At 49.3% G+C, this 19,107-nt stretch overlaps 2 protein-coding genes across 6 annotated transcripts in view; both read left to right on the top strand.

Annotated features, from left to right (window-relative positions):
* Nucleotides 1-750: 750 nt before the first annotated feature.
* Nucleotides 751-6,233, top strand: MISO1 (mitochondrial inner membrane subdomain organizer 1). Its single transcript, XM_085068893.1, has 5 exons — nt 751-888; nt 971-1,030; nt 3,480-3,633; nt 4,306-4,466; nt 5,080-6,233. Exons 1-5 carry the CDS (start codon nt 796-798, stop codon nt 5,350-5,352), a joined length of 741 nt encoding a protein of 246 aa, XP_084925019.1. The 5' UTR covers nt 751-795; the 3' UTR covers nt 5,353-6,233.
* Nucleotides 6,234-8,055: 1,822 nt separating this feature from the next.
* PLCH1 (phospholipase C eta 1) overlaps nt 8,056-19,107 on the top strand; it is a 58,244-nt gene continuing 47,192 nt past the window's right edge. For 4 of the 5 annotated variants that reach the window (XM_085068890.1, XM_085068888.1, XM_085068889.1 and 1 more), the window contains exon 1: nt 8,701-8,977. The gene's annotated coding sequence lies outside the window, so the exon portion shown is untranslated. Of the gene's footprint in view, nt 8,219-8,700; nt 8,978-19,107 lie in introns of those variants that run through there. The other variant, XM_085068887.1, reaches the window with a different exon arrangement.

Here is a 19,107-nt window from a genome sequence, read left to right as displayed (position 1 = left end):
GAAATGTGACCTAAAATCAATGTTTACTTTTCCAAACTGGTGAAACAAGTGCTGGATTAGTGCTTTTAATCCAAGTAGCTGTTTTGGAAGTTGGAAATGTTACTGCTGTACCAGACTTAGCAGGCTGCTCAAGCCATCCCATACAATTTTGATCTTGTTACTTTTTTTCTACCAACCCTGTTTTTAAGAGATTTTTCTTTTTAACGTTGGAATTATTGCAGTCTTAAATATCTTTGACATAAAAAAAAAAAAATAAATGCTAACTTCCCCCCCCCCCCCAAACAACAAGAAGACACACCAAACAAATTTAAAAGGTCAAGAAGAAAGGAGCATCTGCAGGGTCAGAGGAGGTGTGGTAGAGGTTTGAGGAGTTCAAAGCGCAGAGTTCAGCCTGGAGAAGAGAAGGCTCCGGGGATGCCTTAGAGCTCCTTCCAGTGCCTAAAGGGGCTGCAGGAGAGCTGGAGAGGGACTGGGGACAAGGGATGGAGGGACAGGACGAGGGGGAACCCAAAGGACGGGGATAGATGGGCTATTGGGAAGGAATTGTTCCCTGGGAGGGTTGGGAGGCTCTGGCCCAGGTGCCGGAGAGGCTGTGGCTCCCTGGCAGGGCTGGCAGTGTCGCTGGGCTGCAGGGCTGGCGGTGTCGCTGGGCTGTAAGGGCTGCAGGGCTGGCAGTGTCGCTGGGCTGCAGGGCTGGCGGTGTCGCTGGGCTGTAAGGGCTGCAGGGCCGGCAGTGTCGCCGGGCTGGCGGTGTCGCTGTTTCCCGGCTCCCGCGGGGGCGCTCGGGCCGCGGCCATGCCGGAGCGGGGCGGCGGCAGCTCGGAGCGTGCGGCGCTGGCCCTGGCGCGGCTCTCCGAGTGGGCGGACGCGCACCTGGGGCTGCTGCGGGTACGGGGCTGGGCGGGTACCGGGGCGGCCGGGGGCCCGCTGAGCCGGGCTGGGCCCCGCTGAGCCCCGTTCTCCTCCGCAGGGCCTCATCGCCGGCGCGGCCGTGGCCGGGGTGCTGCTGCTGGCGCGGAGCCTCCGCCTGGTGAGCGCGGGGCCGGGTCGGGGCTGGGGGGAGCCCGGTACGGGGCTGGGGATGCAGCAGGAGCTCGGTCCGGGGCTGGGGGTGCGGGGAGCTGGGATGCGGGAGCAGCTCGGTACGGGGCTGGGATGGGGAGAGTTCGGTACGGGGCTGGGATGGGGGGAGCCCGGTACGGGGCTGGGGATGCAGCAGGAGCCCGGTACGGGGCTGGGGATGCAGCAGGAGCCCGGTACGGGGCTGGGGATGCAGCAAGAGCTCGGTCCGGGGCTGGGGGTGCGGGAGCAGCCCGGCACGGCCGTTCTGGGCCCGGGGCGGAGGGCGGAGAGAACCGGGCCGGGCCTTCCTGCCTCATCCCCGCTGCTGTCCCGCCCTGGGCTGCTCCCGGCGGCAGCGCCAAACGATTCCTGTGTTTTGGTTTGGTTTGCGCAAAGCAGGAGCCGGTGGTTCCCGCAAAAGGCTCACCACTCCTCAATGTTTAATATTATTTGTGTATTTAAACAAAGCGTCAGCATTCACTGCTTACGAATTACATAACATTTTTATTAATTCGTACTCAATCTTCTGTGTTAGCTGTGTCTCTGGTTTCGGTGTTAATCAGTTCACCCAGCCCTTCCCTCCGAGTCGGGGCTCCCTTTGTGTGGGTGGTGGTCGCGATGTCCCACTGTTGTCATTCCCTTCGGTCCCCATGTCCCCCTGCTGGCATTCCCTTTGGTCACCGTGTCCCACTGTTGTCATTCCCTTCGGTCCCTATGTCCCACTGCTGGCATTCCCTTTGGTCACCACATCCCCCTGCTGCAATTCTCTTTTCCCAGTGGCGGCTCAGCCCCGCTGCCTGCACTGCCGGTGGCTCCAGCCCAGACAGCCAATTCATCTCGGCTTTGTCTTCCCTTTGCCTTAAAACAAAAGATTAGCCAAGCGTGCAAGGTTGGCGGTGCGATTGCTTAATCATAACGGTCCTGCTACAGCTACTGATTAACAACTGAAGAAACCAGCAAAGTTAGAGTCAGATCTCGCGGGCTCAATATCACTGTCGCGTTCCATCTCCGCGGGTTCCCTGTGCTGCCTGTTCCTAAAGCCCCTCGGACCCTTCCCTGTCCCTGTGCAGCTCGAGCACCCTCACTTGTCCTGACACAGCTGATAGAGCATATTGCCTCTGTCCTTCCACGAACAGAACTGCTTCTGAATGTTTTTGAATATCACCCAAGTCTCCCCTCACTCCCAGCATGGTCAGGGCACGCTGCACTAACACCACACTGCTCACTCCTGGAAAAGCTGAACCTCCACAGGCAGGAGCCACCGTGCTCCCACAGGGCTCCAGCTGCTTAAAACATCCCAATTACCCTCATCTGCCCCCTGCACAATTCCAGATGCTATGAGAGAACATTAGTGTGGAGTTTTTTACTTTAAAATCCTACCAGAAAACCCAAACTATGAATGTTGCCAGAATTCTTTTTCTTGGTTTTTCAGTTGTTTGGTTTTGACCCAAGGGCCTGTGAATGCGTTAACCCAGCTGGTGGAGCTTCCTGAGCAAAGGAGATCAGTTTTGAACAACTTCTGTTCCTAAAAACCTTCAGGCTTCCTGCCTGCAAGGTCCCAAATTGCTGTGTTCCTTACGGACCACAGAGCAGGGGGATTGGTGAATAAATAGCACACAGGAGACAGATCTTGGCCTTTGGTTGTGGTGTTTCTGGGGGTTCATTTCCCAGCAGTTGTACATCATAGGTCAGTGGGTTTCACAGCTGTGTAGGTCGGTGCTCTGCCAAGGCTTCTTACAGTGAAGGGTCTTAATTTTTGAGGGTCTTAATTTTTTAGGGTCTAACCTGTCCTCCCTCCACCCCAGGCCTGTGCTGCTCCGTTCCTGTGCCACGGCCCAAGTCTTTGCTGCTGCTCAGCTTGGTTTCCCTGTGTGATCACATAACCATCCCCTTTGGATCCTCCCAGGCTGTAGTATCAAATTTAATCTTCTTGTGATCTTCTCAAAGCTGTTCACCTGCCTTTGTCCCTCTCCTGGTTTCCGCCCCCATCAAAGGCGGGGTTGTTTGTGCCCTCCCTGCTCCGTCTTTGTTTTCAGCGTGTCTGTCCTTTGGCTTCCTTTCCCCCCTATCCTAGCGCCATTCAGGCTGCTTCTAAAACACTCTTTTCACGGGGAATCAAGTGAGCTTCAATAGGCATGGCTCGAAAAATGGCAGTTTCTGTTCTTTCTCTAAATCTGGTTTTTATGTCCATGCCCATGTTGCAAGTCCAGTGAAACAGGGACCATGGTAAGTCTGGAGGGGCTGGCACAGCTTCTGCAGCTGATCACTATTCAATATATATCTATATTTACTTGCCCATGGTATCTAATAATAGAGGTGTAATTTCCCAAACTGTTTTAAGAGATTGGGTTTGGTGTGACTGTAACCACTCTACATTTTTTCTTAAAATTTTGTCTTGCTCTTCCTTCCATCAATAGACAACAAAATTCACAAGTCCTTTGGATATACCTGTGGAGTTCGTAGAAAAGAATGTGAAATTGAGAGGGAAATTACATCACGTCACGGAGAAGGGCCTGAAAGTTGAGCACATTCCCATCAGCATTCCTTTCATCACAGCCATCCAGAGAAAATGTGAGTAAGGAGAAGAGTGTGAAGAGCAAGGGCAGAAATGCAGTGTGCTGCTCTTAGAGTGGTTGCAAGCTGGAGAGGAAGGGCTGAGGCACATTTCCAGCTCTGCCTTTTGGTCTTTCTGTGCTTTACAGGTGGGAATCTTGGGAACAAGACAGGAGGAGACCTGTAGTGTTTGTATTAATCACTATAGTTATTTTGGTATTTTCCAGCAGCAGAAGTGAGCAGTCAAGCAGTGCTTCTGCCTGCACAGCTCAGCTCATCATCCTCCTGGCAAAAACCTCTGTTGGGATTGTGCTTTATTTGCAGACAGCCATTTTTGGGGACAGTTTTGCTGTCAGAGAGAAACTGTCAGTCAAGTCTGTGACTCTCACACTGGCTTTGCAAACACCAGCAGGTGCTGATGCTTCTGCCCCTTTGGATAAAGGATAGTGACTGATTAAAGGATAGAGGGAGCAGCTCTTTTGCTTTCCATGCAAAATGAACCAAAACTGATTTTGAATTAGGCAATCTTGAACGTATATTTTTTCCTGAAGAAGAGACCAAATTCCTCTTTGCTTTGAGGACTAAAAGGGATTATTTTAGTCCGTGGGAATCAATTCATTACCGAGAGCTGAGGGTCTGTGCAAGGCCTGAGCTTTCCCCCAGTCCCAGATTTCTCCCTTTCCATTGCAGGGCAGCCAGAGGGGCTCCTGCTGCTCCGCCTGGCCGGGGTGGAGCTGGCTCCAGGTGGCACAGCCTGGCTGCAGCAGGAGCTGCTCCCCAAACAGCCCCTGTGGTTCCAGCTGCTGGGCAGGGACAGCTCGGCGCTGGAGTGCCTCGTTTTAGTCAATAAGGTAAAGAGAGACAGAAAAACTGACTCTTCTCTGCAGTTTTAAATGTGACTGTAGTCACAGAGTTAGTACATTTGACAAATGTTATTATTTATGATTTATCTTGCTTGGGATGAATTTTAAATGTTGCATTTGCAAATCTAATCGCAGGAGCAGTAGTTTTTCAGACTGATTCATGACAGGAATATGTTTCTCTGCCAGTGCCAAAAAGGCACCCTGTAGTTCTGATTAATTTAGTGTTTGGGTTATCCAATGTTCTCTCACACATTCCCTGCATTATAGAATCACAGAATGGTTTGGGCTGAAGTGACATCAAAGCCCAACTTGTTCCACCCCTGTCATGGCAGGGACACCTTCCACTGTCCCAGGCTGCTCCAAGCCCCAGTGACACTGCCAGGGATCCAGGGGCAGCCACAGCTTCTCTGGGCACCCTGTGCCTGCCCACCCTCACACTGGAGCTGAGTTTTAAGTCAGCTGGATTCCTCTTCACTTTTATCTTCTTCTGCCAGAGTCTAGATTTAGCCATGAATAAAGCTTGTACCTCTGAGGGAGTTCACAGCAAATCCCAACTAACCCTGTTTTAATGGGGAATATCTGTTTATTGTGTTTTTTATAGGGTGGGTTTCTCAGCGTGTGCCTGAATGAAGAGCTCTTGAGGCAAGGGCTGGGCAGAGCAGCCCGGATTGAGGGGCTGCCTCACCACTCTCGCCTCTACTGGAAACTGCACAAGAGGCTCCTCCGGGCAGAGTTAAAGGCTGTGAAGAAAAATAAAGGCATATGGAAAGAGCAAAGCTACTCTGGAAGAATCCAGGATCGCATAAGCAGCAATAAATTCCTGCAGAGGCTGAAACAGTTTGTGAGCTGGGTTAGAAGCTCCACGGAGAGGTAAAAAGGTGGGGAATCCCCAAGTTTGGGGGATTTGTGTATGTTTGTGCTCACAAACAGTGCTGTGATGTTGAGAGTCCCCCTTGAACACAAACCCCACAGTTAATGGGTTACATGGAATATAAGCCCCCCAGTTCATGGGTTATATAGAATAAATCCCATTTCATAACCCTGATGGGATTGGAGTTTAGTAGCCGTGTGCAGGCCACCAATGTAAATGTTCTGATGCCAAAGTTTCCCACAGTGATGTCCTAAACTAGTTGTCCAGTTTCCCACCTGCTAAAGCCCTCCAGCCTGTGCTGCCCAGGCGGGGAAGCAGGGACAGTGCAGGTTTGAGGTGCAGTGTCACTTCACACCCCTGTAATGTGCCATTGCCACGGAGCCCACACTGCACAGAAATCCCATTTCAGGCCTTTCCAAAGCTCGTGGGATGTGTTTAAACACAAACTCCTTGTTCGAATTCGGTTCTTACGTTACTTTTTTGGTGTAATTTGTGGTTTAAAACTCAGTCGTCTTGAATAATGGCTTGCATTGTTAGTGATATAAAAGGTGATTTGTTATGGCTGATCTCAAAAAGCTGATGAGGCTGCAACAATTAAAGTTCCTCAGGGGAAAAAATTATTTGGTTTATCAAAGAATATAATGTCAGGAATCCAAAATTTTCAAAGACTACTTTCACTTGAAGAAGAAAAACCTATTTTGTTTCTTTCTCATGGTTCTGTAAGTATCTAAAATTAGATGAATATAAAACTTAAACATGAAATTTGAAAAGGAGGATCAGACTGTGCTGACAACTTAAATTCCTTATTTTTGATACGTGTGAAGTATATGAGTGTATTACTATTTATGTTGTAAATATTCTCAGAATAAAGATTGAATTTCTTATGTTCATTGTTACGTTTTACATACCAAGCCCTTGACCCTTGTTTAACCTCCCACAGTCCCAATATTTATTTAAAGCGAAGTGTTTTACGGATTTTCTTTCTTTCCTTCTTGGTTTCTTTCTGTGTGATTGCTTTCCAATGAAACACTGAGGAGAACAGTGTGGTACAAAAAAACCTTAATAATTGAGCATTGCTTGTCTGACAATTAGTTGCTACATCAGCATTTTCTCTTCTGACTTCAGGGCAAAATTGTGACTCCTGAGATCCTAAAAAAAAGCAGTTTCCTTGGGTAAGAATAGATGTTAGTGGTTCTTTACTCCTTTTGTTCCTGGTCTTCCCAGGGTGAGGCTGGTGTTAGGGAGCAGTGAGCCATGAAATACCTGGAGTGCGTTGGAACCCAGCGTAGGGGAGAGGGGAGGCAGCTCTGGGGCTGCAAACCAGGTGTTTGTGCCTGTTAGAAAATGAAAAATAAAACCTGTGATATTCTGGGTTTATGCATAAGACAGTAAAGGGCTGGACCAACCACCAGTGTGGTACTTGGACATGAATGTCATCCGACAGTCAGGGATTCAGGATCGGCTGTGGCACCCTCCAAAGCAAAACTGAAAGCTGAGTTTTAACCCCAAAGTACACATTCAGGCTCGGCAATAATCCACTTCTTGTGGGGGTTTATAGATGTTCCTGTTACTACGTCTGGGAAGTAGGAGGAGCTTTTCCAAGCTGGGCGTATTTGTACACCTATGATTTATTTTCTGTAATAATTAAATGTAATTCTGGACTTCGCACTTCTGTTCTGTAGATGAGTCACAGGAGGATTTATCACAAAAATCCACTTTAAAGCTGAGAGAAGTCTCAGGAAGCCACATGCTACATTTCAAGCAAGCAGAGGTGAGGTGTGGGCGAATGTGAACTGAGTGTGTTGTTCCCTCACATGGATTTGGGGTTGCAGTGACAAATGATTTCTCAAGGGTCAGGTCCTGTAATTGTTTGTTAATGCTGTTTTTCTTATCATGGAGGGCTTATCTTTTTAAAAAAAGACCAACCCACCAGCACACCCTCCCCCCTCAGAAAAAGCCCAATTCAGTTCAAAGCTGTGCTTTCCATCTGTGCAGGGCTTGAGAGGTTGCAGATCCTGTCTCTGTGGGAGGCCTGGCTATTGGAAAAGCAGTAATAGGAGCAGAGACAAATATCTCTGCAGAACCCGGCTGAGCTGGCTGGGGGAGAAGCAGCATTTTCTCCATTACATAAAACCCCCACACTACCTCTCAGGAGCTCCATCCCTCCCGTCACCTACAGCACTGCCCAGCAGAGGATTTCCAGCCGAGGAGGCAATTCTGTGACTGGGAATAAGGACAAGAATTAAACTGTTCTGCTCTTGTGCCTTTGCCCCTGAAACAACTCAATATGCTATGAGCGATGCAACATCTTCAAAAGATCAGAGGGAGTGAAAGGAGAGACTAGCCTCCAAATGGCCCAAGAAAAATACCTTCGATGCTGCACAGAGTTTTTATTGCTGGTGTGGCATGTCAGGCAAATGGCAATAAACATCCCCGGCCCCTCCGAGCCCACCGGCAGTGTGGGCATGGGGGTGTTTCTTGCACGCATTGGGAACAAACCTCTGAGCAGGGCTTTGTGATAGGAGAAGGGGGAATGGCTTTTACTGAAGGGAGAGCAGTATAGATTGGATTTAAGAAAGAATTGTTCTACTCAGAGGGTGCTGAGGCCCTGGCACAGGTGCCCAGAGAAGCTTCGGCTGCCCCTGGATCCCTGGCAGTGTTCAAGGCCAGGCTGGACGTGGCTTGGAGCAGCCTGGGACAGTGAAGGTGTCCCTGCCCACGGCAGGGGTGGGACCGGAGGGCTGGGGGTCTCCATGGCACCCGCCGGGCGAGGGGCCACCCCGAGGGGCCGCCGCGCTCCTTCGTTCCTGCCTCTGCTCCCATCGGGTCCCACCGGCTCCGCTCCGCACGGCTCGACCCGGGGAGCTCGGTGAGTCCTGCCGGGAGGAGATTCTGCCGGGGCGGGCGGCTCTGAGGGGAGCGGGGCGGCGGGGGCTCAGTCCCGGGCGGCGCTGAGGGCAGCCGGAGGCGCTGAGGGGAGCAGGGCGGCGGGGCCTCAGTCCCGGGGGCGCTGAGGGGAGCCGGTCGGTGGGGGCTCAGTCCCGGGGGCGCTGAGGGGAGCAGCGCTGAGGGGAGCAGCGCTGAGGGGGCTCAGTCCCGGGGGCGCTGAGGGGAGCGGGGCTGAGGGGGCTCAGTCCCGGGGGCGCTGAGGGGAACCGGCGGCGCTGCCCCGCCGCTCGCAGCACACACACAATGGAGCAGGTTGAACGGGAGCGGGCGCGGGGCCGCGGCAACACCGGGGCTGGATCGCGGCTCGGGCCGCCTCAGCCGCTCCGCCCGCGGGCGGGACGCTCCGCTCCGCCCGGAGCCGCTCCGGGTTTGCGCGGGCCCCGCGGCGGGGGCGGGCCGGGCCGCGCCGGGCGGGGCGGGCGGCAGCGCTGGGGTTTGAACGGAGCAGGTTGTGCGCTGGAGCTGCCTGGGGTTGTGCGTGTGCCTGTGGCGGCGAGGGACCGCACCGCACCGGAGCGAGCCCAGCCCGGCCCGGCCGCGGTGAGTGAGGGCGGACGGCACCCCGAGCCCCATCCCCGTGTGCGCAGTCCTGCGGCGGGACCGGGCTGTGTCCCTGCGAGCCTCCGCGGCGCTTTCTCTTGATGCTGGTTTCTCCTGGTGTTTGCGGCCGAAAGTTGAGGTGAGGGTTTGCAAGGCGTAACTTTTGTTTTTAAATGTTTTCCGAAGGGCCCGGGAGGCTCGCGGTGTGACGGAGCCGGTTCCGGCGCTCTCCCGAGGTGCCTGTTTGTTTTGTTGGACACAGACAGGATCCCGCGGGATGAACTGCAGCCGCTCTCCCCCGGCCAGCCCCGGTTGCCATGTGCCGGGCAGCTCTGCCCCGCGGGATGAACTCCGGGCGACTCTGCCCCGCGGCGGTGCCAGCGCAGCACCTGGGCCGTGAGGAGCTGGAACCGGAGCGAGCTGCAGCCGCTCGGCTCGCCCCAGACCGTGCTAAATGAGGCTTAGCGGAAAATCCCGACCCCCCTGAGGAGAGCAGGACAGCAGCCAGGAGAGCTGCAGGGCGACAGCACGCTTGGTCCCCATCTGGGAGGTGCTGGTGTTGGTGGGGGTTGAGAAGAGTCAGACCTCTTGCTGGATTGAGTCGTCCCTAAAAATACCTTTTTTCTAATAACTTAGTCCATAAACTGTTTTTTTCAGGGAAAAAAGAAAAAGTACAGTGAAGTGAGGATTGAACTCCATGCACATTCTGTTGTAATTAAGCAACTCTGTATAATTCTGGGAACTTCAACTCCAGCTGGCTGAAAAGTGTTTTAGAAGAAGTGTTATTAAATTCCAGGGAGAGAGATATAAGCCTTATCTGATGGACCAGTCATAGGCTCTTTGTTTAAAGTGTGCTTTAACTCCTGAGTTATAAAACACAATGTTTGCCTGTTTTCAGGGGGCCCTCCTGATTTACTTGTCCTTGGGACTTCTGGCCCACAGGTTGCAAAACTTAAAGGAAACGAAAGAAAACTTAAGGTGTTCTGAAATGTGAAAGAGTAATTTCAGTAGCCCTACTAGAATGAGAGGCAGGGTTCAACCCTGCAATGAGGCACCTGAGTTAATGTGGGATATGGAAAGAAAATCCAGACTTTTTGGGAGGTGAGAGACAGCAGAGTGCATTCATGCTGTTAAAAATCTTCCTGGTTCTTTAAGCATCAGCTTTCTGGAATGAGCTTGAGAGTGCTCTTTTTATAAAACTTGTTTTTAACTCTGAAGGATGCTTTTTTCCTACGTTTAAAAATGCCCATAGGCTGTTTCAGAAAGAAATGTGAAGTTTTATCAGCTGAAGATGCACGATTTGTGAGAAATGATCTGTTCACAGGCACTTTCTGGTTCTGTGCTACCTATTGTCTATAAAAATGGGGATCAGCTGGTGGGTTGGGATCAAGTGGTGCACAACTCATTATTTTAACAATAGGGGCTCGGCTTGGGAGGTTGCCTAGGGAATTGATTTAATGCTGCTGTCCTTTCAGCCGTTGAGGCGGGTGTCCCGCCATGACTTTGATCAAAATCACCGGTATTTGAGAAGGAGAATAAAATTTTCGCTCGATAGAAGCAAAGGAGAGGCCACCCGCTATTAACAGCTCCCAGTTTTGCATGAGCTGATCTGTAATTTAAAACACTGTCCAGAAATACCCGTGGCTGTAAAACAGTTTCATGAGCATCAAAATACAGAATGAAAATTAGTCCTCTGTTCAATATTTGGATTGCTCTTATTTCTGGGAAAGGCTTTAACACTGAACCTGTGTGTTTCTGTTGGCTCTACAAAGTAATCTTTCTAGAAATGGAGTGGTTTTCCCTTTAATGAAATCCGAATAAGGTGTGTTTTTTTAAGGTGTCACCCAAGATCCAATTCAATTTAAATTGATAACGTTGATGGCACAGCCAGGGTGCAGCCACGTGGGGTAGTGTGGTGGTGTGGAGATTTGTTTTGTTTGTTTGCTCGGGTTTTTTAGTAAGTTTAAACAAGCCTGAACGTTTAAATAAATCAAACACTCCAAATTGGGAAAGCAAATGTCTGTTTCCAGGTTGGCTGGAGACCTGCTGTAGTATCTGCAGTAGGACAGCTTTTCCTGCATGTGCCTTCAGAGGAGGTAAGGCTGTCATGCATAATTGCCTCGGAGGGTCTTACAGAAACTCCTTCGAGTGCTGCTTCAAACGTGCTTGACTGTGTCGAAGTGAGGATGCTGTACAAGCAGTTTTTACAGAGCTTTCCTGACTGCATAGTGGGATGCAGAGCATGTTCTGAGCGGTCATGGCTGTAGTACTGGGAGGGTGTTGGAGCCACCAAGCATGATCCCCAGGGCAGTGGATTCGTTGGTGTGAACCTCTGGATCTGGCCTGTGCCAGAGAGAAATCTGGCAGAAGGTGCTTCTGGTGGAGCCCTGCGGGGCTCAGAGGGCACCAGACTGGTCTAATGGCCAGGAGGGAGTTGTGTGTTCTTGTGTACTCGTTTGGGTTTGTTTTCCTCCTTTCTTGTTCATTTTAGGAAACTGGACCTGTTTTCTGTAACAAAGGTGGCTTTCTTGTTCCAGTCTCTACACTCACTGAGGGCACTGTTGTTACTCCAGAGATCTGAGCTTGCCCTCTGCTTTCCTGACTTTGGAGCCTTTTACTGCTCATCTGACACTACAGGACTATCTGGTCATGCCTGGGTGGCTGGGAGTGATGTGGAGCACAGATTTGAGGGAAGGAAGGCCAGATTAGGGGATCCACAATATCAGGAAATGTCTGAAACTGCAGATGGGTCCTTACAAAGGTTCCCCCAGCAGCAGTGGAAATGCAGAGGAGGGCCAGGCAGAGGTGGGCAGAGTTTGGAAGCAGACACCTGTTGCAGGGCTGGAAAAAGCCGTGGACATGATGTGGGGATGCCACATGCCCTGGTGGAGGCTCAGTCACCTGCTGAAGGGTGTAAAACCACTCCAGGGGCGTTTGGCTGTGTGTGTTACAGTTCTTGGCACGAGGTGCCCATGTGTCTCTTCAGCCTGAAGTAACTCAAGGTTGCTTGCAAGAAACTTCAAGTGGAGACAGGCTGTGGTGCAAAGTAGCCTCTGCTCTGATACAAGTATGATTTATTAGAACTGACACAGAGTTCCTGTTCCTCTGCACACTGAGCGTGACCAAGCGTGTGGCTGAGGTGGAATACGGGATGTGTTGGCTGGAATGGTGTGGATCAAATCGGGCAGTGCTGAGCCTCAACATGCTTCTCATTCTTTGCTTGGTCTTTGTTCCACCCATAGCTGTAAAAAAAGGAAGAACGTTAGCAATTACCGACTGTGTTAATTGACGTCCAGCACAGAGGGTCTTGTGCTGTGAAATGCCCACTCCCTGAGGAGCCACACACCCATTGATAAGTGGCCAAGTACACAAGGTGCAGGTCATCCTTGGACATTGGCAAGAGTCCTTTCCAGGCATCTTATTTTTATCTTCACAGTTTATCACATTGTGAGTTGTCTCTCTACATTTTAGGTATTTATGTACAGAGAGACTCCTGCATTCGTTTGCACTTTGAAACCCTCTGTGCAGCAAACCCAAACCTGATTTGGGTTAGTGAATGGGTGTACAGAGAGCTGGCAGAGGAGTGGAAAGGTGTGCAGAGCACTGAAATCTGTGTAAGGAAAACATGGATGGACGTTCACTCGTATTTCTCCGTCTCATGTCTGGTAGGATGAGTGATACCCTGAGCAGGGTGTGCAGGGCAGGTGCCAGCTGAAGCTGTGTCTGCTGAACCTCAGAAGCAGCAGCACGCTGCCCTCCTGGAAATAATTCCTTCAAGAGGAGAAAAACAAATTCCATTTAGGCTTCTCGAGGAATGGGGAGCAAATGCTAATTCCCTTTCAGGGTCCGTTGCCATGGGGAGTCAGTTCAAATCCTTTCTAATGCCTTCCTCAGCAGCAAGTTGTGCTGACACATGCTTTTCATGGCTTCCAGAAGGAGTGGAGAAATGACTGGGAACAAAAGCTCCATGGGAATGAACAGCTCTGGGAAAAGCAGGGGTTGCTGTTGGCTACCTGGGCTAGCACAGGTAGAGTTGTTCTTCGCACAGGGAGCTCAGCTCTGTGTCCTGCCTGCCTGGGAGGGAGCTCGTCTGCCAGACCCCAGTGTGGTGCTGTGCAGGGAGCCCAACCTGCTCCTCGTGCTCCTAAAGAGCAAATCCTGGGAATTTGTCCTCTAGCAGGACCCCAGCTGGATGCAGTCAGGGTTGGGCTGAGCCTCTGTCTTCATTTGGTGAGCAATGCAAGATGTGTTCAGTGTGCTGCTGGGGGAATAGCCAAACTATCAGATTAAACCCAGTAAATTTTTTTAAAAGCTTGTATTTTCAAGAAGTTTCATCTATCTAGGAGCATGCAAGTGCAGTACCTGTATCCCAAACTTCGTTGTGACCTTTTCACTTTGATTAGACAGCTCTGAATTCTGAGAGTTCCCAGTAGCTCCCAGTGAAATCCACAGGATGTGTTTCTTTGCTCCAGTTCTGGCTTGCCCTCTCTGACACCTTTTCTGCCAGCATGGTGCCAGCACAGCTGTTCTGGCCTCATGGCATGTTTGATTAGGGAACCTTCATCTGTCGGAAAAATAAATCAAACAGAAATCTCTACTTTTATTCCTCCAGACCAGCTTCCAGGGAAATAAGAAAAGGATCTGATACTGGATGGTTTTGTTTTCTATTGAAGAGTATTGTTGATGTTGGTTTGTCCATGCTGCTAATATTTATGGATAAATATTTGCTGTTCAAAAGGCAGTGTAACTTTGGGGGTATTTTTTAAGCTTTTTGTTTTATACAAGATGCTTTAACTCTGTAAAGTAACTGAACATTAATGATATAGTTTATACCATAAGTAGGTAAAACTTTGTTGTGTGAGTTATGAAAATGACATCAATTTGTTGGAAAAAATGTCTTTTTGTGTCAGCAGTATGGACCTCCCGTCTTGTGTGCCTTGCCTATTCTGCCTGGCTCCCATATGTGTAACTTTAGCAACGTTTATGCAAGTTATTTTGAGTGAACGTTGATATTTGATGCTGATTAAAGTGGAGATTTGCACAGATGATGTGTGGAACCCTTAGAGCCTGGCTTGTGTGACAATTAAATCTAAATCTGCCTGAATTTAGACCAGCTTAAATGCTTAGCAATATTTGGGTGACTGTTGGTGGCTTAGTGGAATAAGAAGCCCAAGACTGCAGATGGGTGAATGCCCCATGAAATATTGTCATATTAGGGTTTTATAATCTCTTCAGATTTGTTTTTTAGGTCTAACTATGGCTAAGCTGTTCATCCAAGAGCTACTTTGGTTTGTGGATACTGTTTTCAAAAAATCCAGCCCATGTTGTGCAGATCTGGTCTCTGAAAGCTTGGGGGTCGTTCCAGCAGAGGAATTGTTACTTTGGTTAGAAAGTAAAAACATAGACTGGGAAGTTCCTCTTGGCTACTGATTAACTAGGAGAGAACCTGCAGCGTATTTTTACATGGTCCAGGGAAAGGAAGTTGTTGAGAGCATAAAGTTTCCTGGTTACAAGTTGTGAACAGAAATGCAAATGGCTTCTCTCCCTCTGGTCAGTACCTGGTATTTCTAATATCGGTATAACAAAGGGCTGAGCCCTGGGGAGTGTGTCCTGGAGAAATGTCTGTCTGCTCTGCAGTGTGTTTGCCACACTGCTGGGTGCTGCTGGCACCTTGGGAAATGATGTACAGCTTGATGTGGAGTATTGCTTTATTGAGCTGAGAAACTGTAGAGAAAACCCAGCGATCCCCTCTGGGCAGCCCTTGCTCTGTTCCTGAGGAGAGCAAGCAAGTCTCCTGCTTATTCTCAAACTGAAGATAAAGCACTTCACTTCCTCCCCTCTAAAAATACTGAAAGTTTGTTGTGAAGCTAAATTGCTTAGTTTTTCATTAACACTCCAGGGTTCTCCAGGGGAAGTTCACAGTAGTATTTGTCCTTTCGTATTTATTTTCTGTTAGCAGTGACTGGAAGGTAGCTGCCCACATGAGATGTTGTCATCAGAGATGCTGTGTGCCCCCACCACAATCCCAGCTGCCACATTAAAGCCCAGCCTTTCTCTCTGGACTATATTCCTGCTGCTTAGTGCCAGACAGATGGTCTGTCCTCCCTCCCATAAAGAGATCTGTAATGCTCATCAGAGGGCTCAGGCCATCCCTGGAGCCAATACAACATCATTTCCATCACACACTTGGGGTGGCCTTTGTGTGACTCTGGATTGCTCATTTCCTACTTTTAAAAAAAATTATTATTATTTTCCTATACTTTTTCTTTATGTCAGTTGCAGAGCCCAGTATCTCTGAACTATTTTTCCTGGTAAAATTTGTCATTAATGGGCACAAGCTTCCAAAATCAGTAGCCCTCTCAGTATTCAGTATTTTCTGGGCTTTCCTTTAATTACCAGGGATATGCACTTAATGCACCATTTGGGGCTAAGGAGTCGGTTAATATTACTCATACTTTCAAGGTGTTTTCACTGGGTAGCTAATGGAGCTGTGGTTTTGTCCGAGGGAAGTGCTGGTGTCCTGCAGGATCTGCCGTGCCATTAGGAGCGATCCATGGTATCTGATGGACTCAGCGCTGTTCTCTGTGGAGGTGCTCCAGGAACAAGCAGGGGAGGTGCAGGTGAGAAGGAGTACCATCAGCACTCCCAGCCTGTGAACTCAGATAATGTATCTGCTCTGAGGGCTCAAACACCTTCCTGTCCGGTGCTAAGTGGTTGTGTGCTTAGTACCCTCTTCACTCTGGGGACCTGCACAGTGTCCGGGTTACACACTGCAGATAAATATTTGGATTGTGCTGCTGCTTTCCAAAACAAAAAAGCTGAGAATGCTCTGCTCGAGTTCTGCTCAGCCTGCAGCTGCTGGTAACACGCATTGTGATTCCCTGGAATGAGGGAATTCCCTGCTTCTCTGCACAGCTCACTCAGGCACGGGGTTTTTCTGTGTCAGAGGGGAAACTGCAGAATACGGTGAGATGGGGGGGCAGATGTTGCTCTTGGTGTTGAGCCTCTTGCCGTGAGAAGCATCTCTCCCAGCCTGGGCAGGGCACGTGCATCTTCTGCTACATTCAGAATCTTACACATTCACTTCCACAACGTTTATCATCAAATAACTTCATAAAGCATGCATAGAATGAAACTTTCCTTGTGAGGAGTTTACTCACCTTCTGATAACAAAAGAATCATATGTGTTCATCTCATCTGTCTATATCTGCTTTGTTTATTCATGCATGCACACGTGAATATGTAAGTTAACTTACTTTTTGCGTCAAACTTTGAGCAATATCAACTTACTTCTATTAATAGCAAGCAATGCCAGTTTACCTCCATTAATAGCTTGGGCAGTGTCAGTTTCCTTCCATTAATAACTCTCTTGTGAAGTACGGCTCTGTACAACTAATCAAAGCTCTTTGGAAAAGTGTCTCTCATGGCACACAGCACTCAAAGCACTAAAATAAGGCAGCTGACAGGTTTAATGGAAATTAATCAGCTGAAATAGAAGATACAGCTCTCTCAAGCTGCTGTGTTTCTGCACACCACATAATGGACTCTTGCTCAACTTCCATATTAATACACTGTATCCAGGCAGTAGGTGGATTCCTGGCACACTGGAGTAGCATCTCTTAGGTAGTGAAGCACCGATTGTTTTACCTTTTGGAATGAATGTGGCAGGCTCAGGGCTGAACCTGCAGGAATTTTGCTTATTGTGAAAGTGATACCCCAGGTTGAGAAACCTGCAGAGTGGAAAAGTGAATTCAAGTCTCTTTGAATTGGCTCCTTTACCAAGTAACTACACAAGCCGGTTTTGAACTCAGATTTATAAGTCTGGTCAGAAGTTTGGTAACCTTCTACCAAAATAGTTTTATTGGTACAGTCCTTCCCTAATTAAACCTAATCATGTGCTTATGGGCACTTTTTACTCTAATAATTTATTTGACGTGTGTAAAGTAAGTGATACAGGTATAGCCTGCGTTTTGGCTGTGCCATAGACAGTATATTCTTTTTTTTCTGTGTTGAAATGATGCAAATTTGTGTACAGTTCCTAAGTGTGTGTTCCTTTTGAAATGATGGTATTTGGCCCATGTGTGGGGTTGGTTGGCATTTTGTTTGCTTTTTTTTTTGTACTGTAGGGTAAGGCATGATCTTGGCTGGGCTCTCCTGGCACCCTGTAAAGCAAATAACTTTGAGGAGTACTCAAAAAACTGCTGGTATTTCTTAGGAAGGTTTTCTTGTGGGATGTTTGTGTCAGCTGATGCAGCCCCTTTGGGAGTCTGCCTTCATCCCTGATGTGCCCGGGAGAACCTTTGTTCCAAGGGGCCACCGTGGTGTGGGAGAACCCTTTGTGCAAGGACAAAGGGGGATTGTATCAGCAGCGGCCGTGAACGGGAGGGGAGGGGGCTCAGGGGCTCTTTCAGAGGCACTGCAGGGAGGTATTGACAGGGACATTTCCCTGTAAATCTCCCCTGTGTGGGAGCTGGGCGGGAGATAAGATCTCCTTTTATTGTGTGCAAATTCTTAGCGGGGAATATTTGATATGGTTTCCTTAATTAAAACATAGTGCCTCTTGTACTTTTGTAGCCTAAAGCAAAAAGCCTGGCGGTAGGCTGGACTGTGGTGGTAGAATTATTCCTGTGCTTTAATACTAACTAACAGCTTGTGCCTTACTAATTAAGGCTGGAAGAGTGGTCGTAGTTAGTGTAGGCTATAATGAAAGCTCGTGGCTGGCCAGGGCAAAAGTCCAGGAAATTTAGAAGATGAAGCCTGGCAGAGGTAGTTGGGTATTGCTGCTTGGGTTCCAAAGTTTGGCAAAATATGCCTTTAGCATAAACAATACCTGGGCCATACCCAAAACATCCCCCCCAGTGGAACCTGGGGAAGTTTTAAGATGGAGCAAACCACAAACAGGTGGTTTTGGCTCCCACCTGCAGCAAATCATTCCTGCTCCCCTCAGAGAGAGGCAGATCCCATGTGTGCAGCCACAGCCTCCTGGCCAGCCTGGGGCAGGAGCACCACGGGTGTCACGCTGGGACTGGCCTGTGGGTCTCTAATGCTTGCAAGTAAACATAAATATTGACACTTTGGCACGAGTTACTGGTTTCAGCCCCATGCTGGGACAGCCTGGTTTGTCCCTGGTGCCTGACAGAACTGGTGGGAGGGGAGATCTGCTCAGCCATGGCAGGGACTGCAATAGAACTGAGACTGGAGGACCAGAATCAGGAGATATTTCTGGGCCCTTCATGATCATCTCTTTCACTTTCACCATGTCGGGAGACAGCATTCATCACAACGTTGCAGGGGGAAGGGGGAAAAGTTCTCCAGGTTCTTCTGTTTCCTTATAGCTGAGTGCGGTGGCTGCGTCCCAGGAAATGATTGTAGCTAAATTGGTCATTAAGGATCACAGGAGTCTTGTTGGCTGTGATTTCAGATTATTTGTCCTTTTTGTTTTGAATGAAATGGATTTGTGTCCCTCAGCAGAGCTGAAGGCCGAGCACTTTGTGTGCTGTGGTGTTTAATTTGGGGGTGGGTTTGTTACTAAGGCCCCCTGGCAATAGTTTTATGAGGAGATTTGGGTGGCAGTGTCCTTATATCCTGCTAGAATTTGCTTGCATAAAGACAGTTGGATTTGTTTGTGCCAAGTGTGGGCGAGCAAGCAGCTGGGTTGACCAGAGTGAAGGTGGGAGGGAGATAAAATGGGAGATCAAAGTGGGCTTGTAACAGGAAGGGGTGTCCGGATGGCTGAAACCAGAACTTGAACTTTATAAAATAGCAAAGGGAGAAGGAGGATCCAGTGAAAGGATTTGGTGTCAGGACAGGAGATTAGGGATTCCATGGCTTCAAGGAAGTATGAAATGCTGGTGTGTCTGGCTGTAACCATAACTGTTAATTTTGGGTGGCTGACGTAACTTCTCCTCCTCAGTCTCAAACTGCCTTTCCATGGGAGAGTTCATCCCGAGTGCCACAGGGCAGTGCCTGCCTAGGGCAAGGGCAGGGGCCCTGCATCCTCCTAGCTCTGCTCTGGTCTCAAAATCAGGGGGTGATTACCTTTGATTCACCTTTTTAATTACTGTAACTTTCACTTGGGGAGGATTTAGAGTTCTGTGATGTTGGTGGATGTGTCTGCAGCTTGTTAAATATGGGACAGCATCACTGAATAGATTAAATTGATCGTGCCTCCAGGCCCCACAGTAGCCTGCAGTGGCTGGCATGGTGACAGTGACAGCAGCGCAGAGGTGCCCGTTGTGGGCACAGCCACTGCTGGGTGGGGTGAGCTTC

The sequence above is a fragment of the Lichenostomus cassidix genome, chromosome 9 (genome assembly GCF_008360975.1).
Source record: "Lichenostomus cassidix isolate B80296 chromosome 9, HeHo_3.0, whole genome shotgun sequence".
In the NCBI taxonomy this organism is placed as follows: domain Eukaryota; kingdom Metazoa; phylum Chordata; class Aves; order Passeriformes; family Meliphagidae; genus Lichenostomus; species Lichenostomus cassidix.
The sequence above is the reverse complement of the archived record's forward strand: the minus strand, read 5'-3'. Positions and strand labels throughout refer to the sequence as shown.

Excerpts from the sequence above, each read along its gene's own strand:
- MISO1 (XM_085068893.1), top strand. The coding sequence starts at position 796 with ATGCCGGAGCGGGGCGGCGGCAGCTCGGAGCGTGCGGCGCTGGCCCTG. Across the intron at positions 3,634-4,305 it reads CACAGCCATCCAGAGAAAAT|GGCAGCCAGAGGGGCTCCTG; the intron begins GTGAGTAAGGAG and ends TTTCCATTGCAG. Across the intron at positions 4,467-5,079 it reads GCCTCGTTTTAGTCAATAAG|GGTGGGTTTCTCAGCGTGTG; the intron begins GTAAAGAGAGAC and ends TGTTTTTTATAG.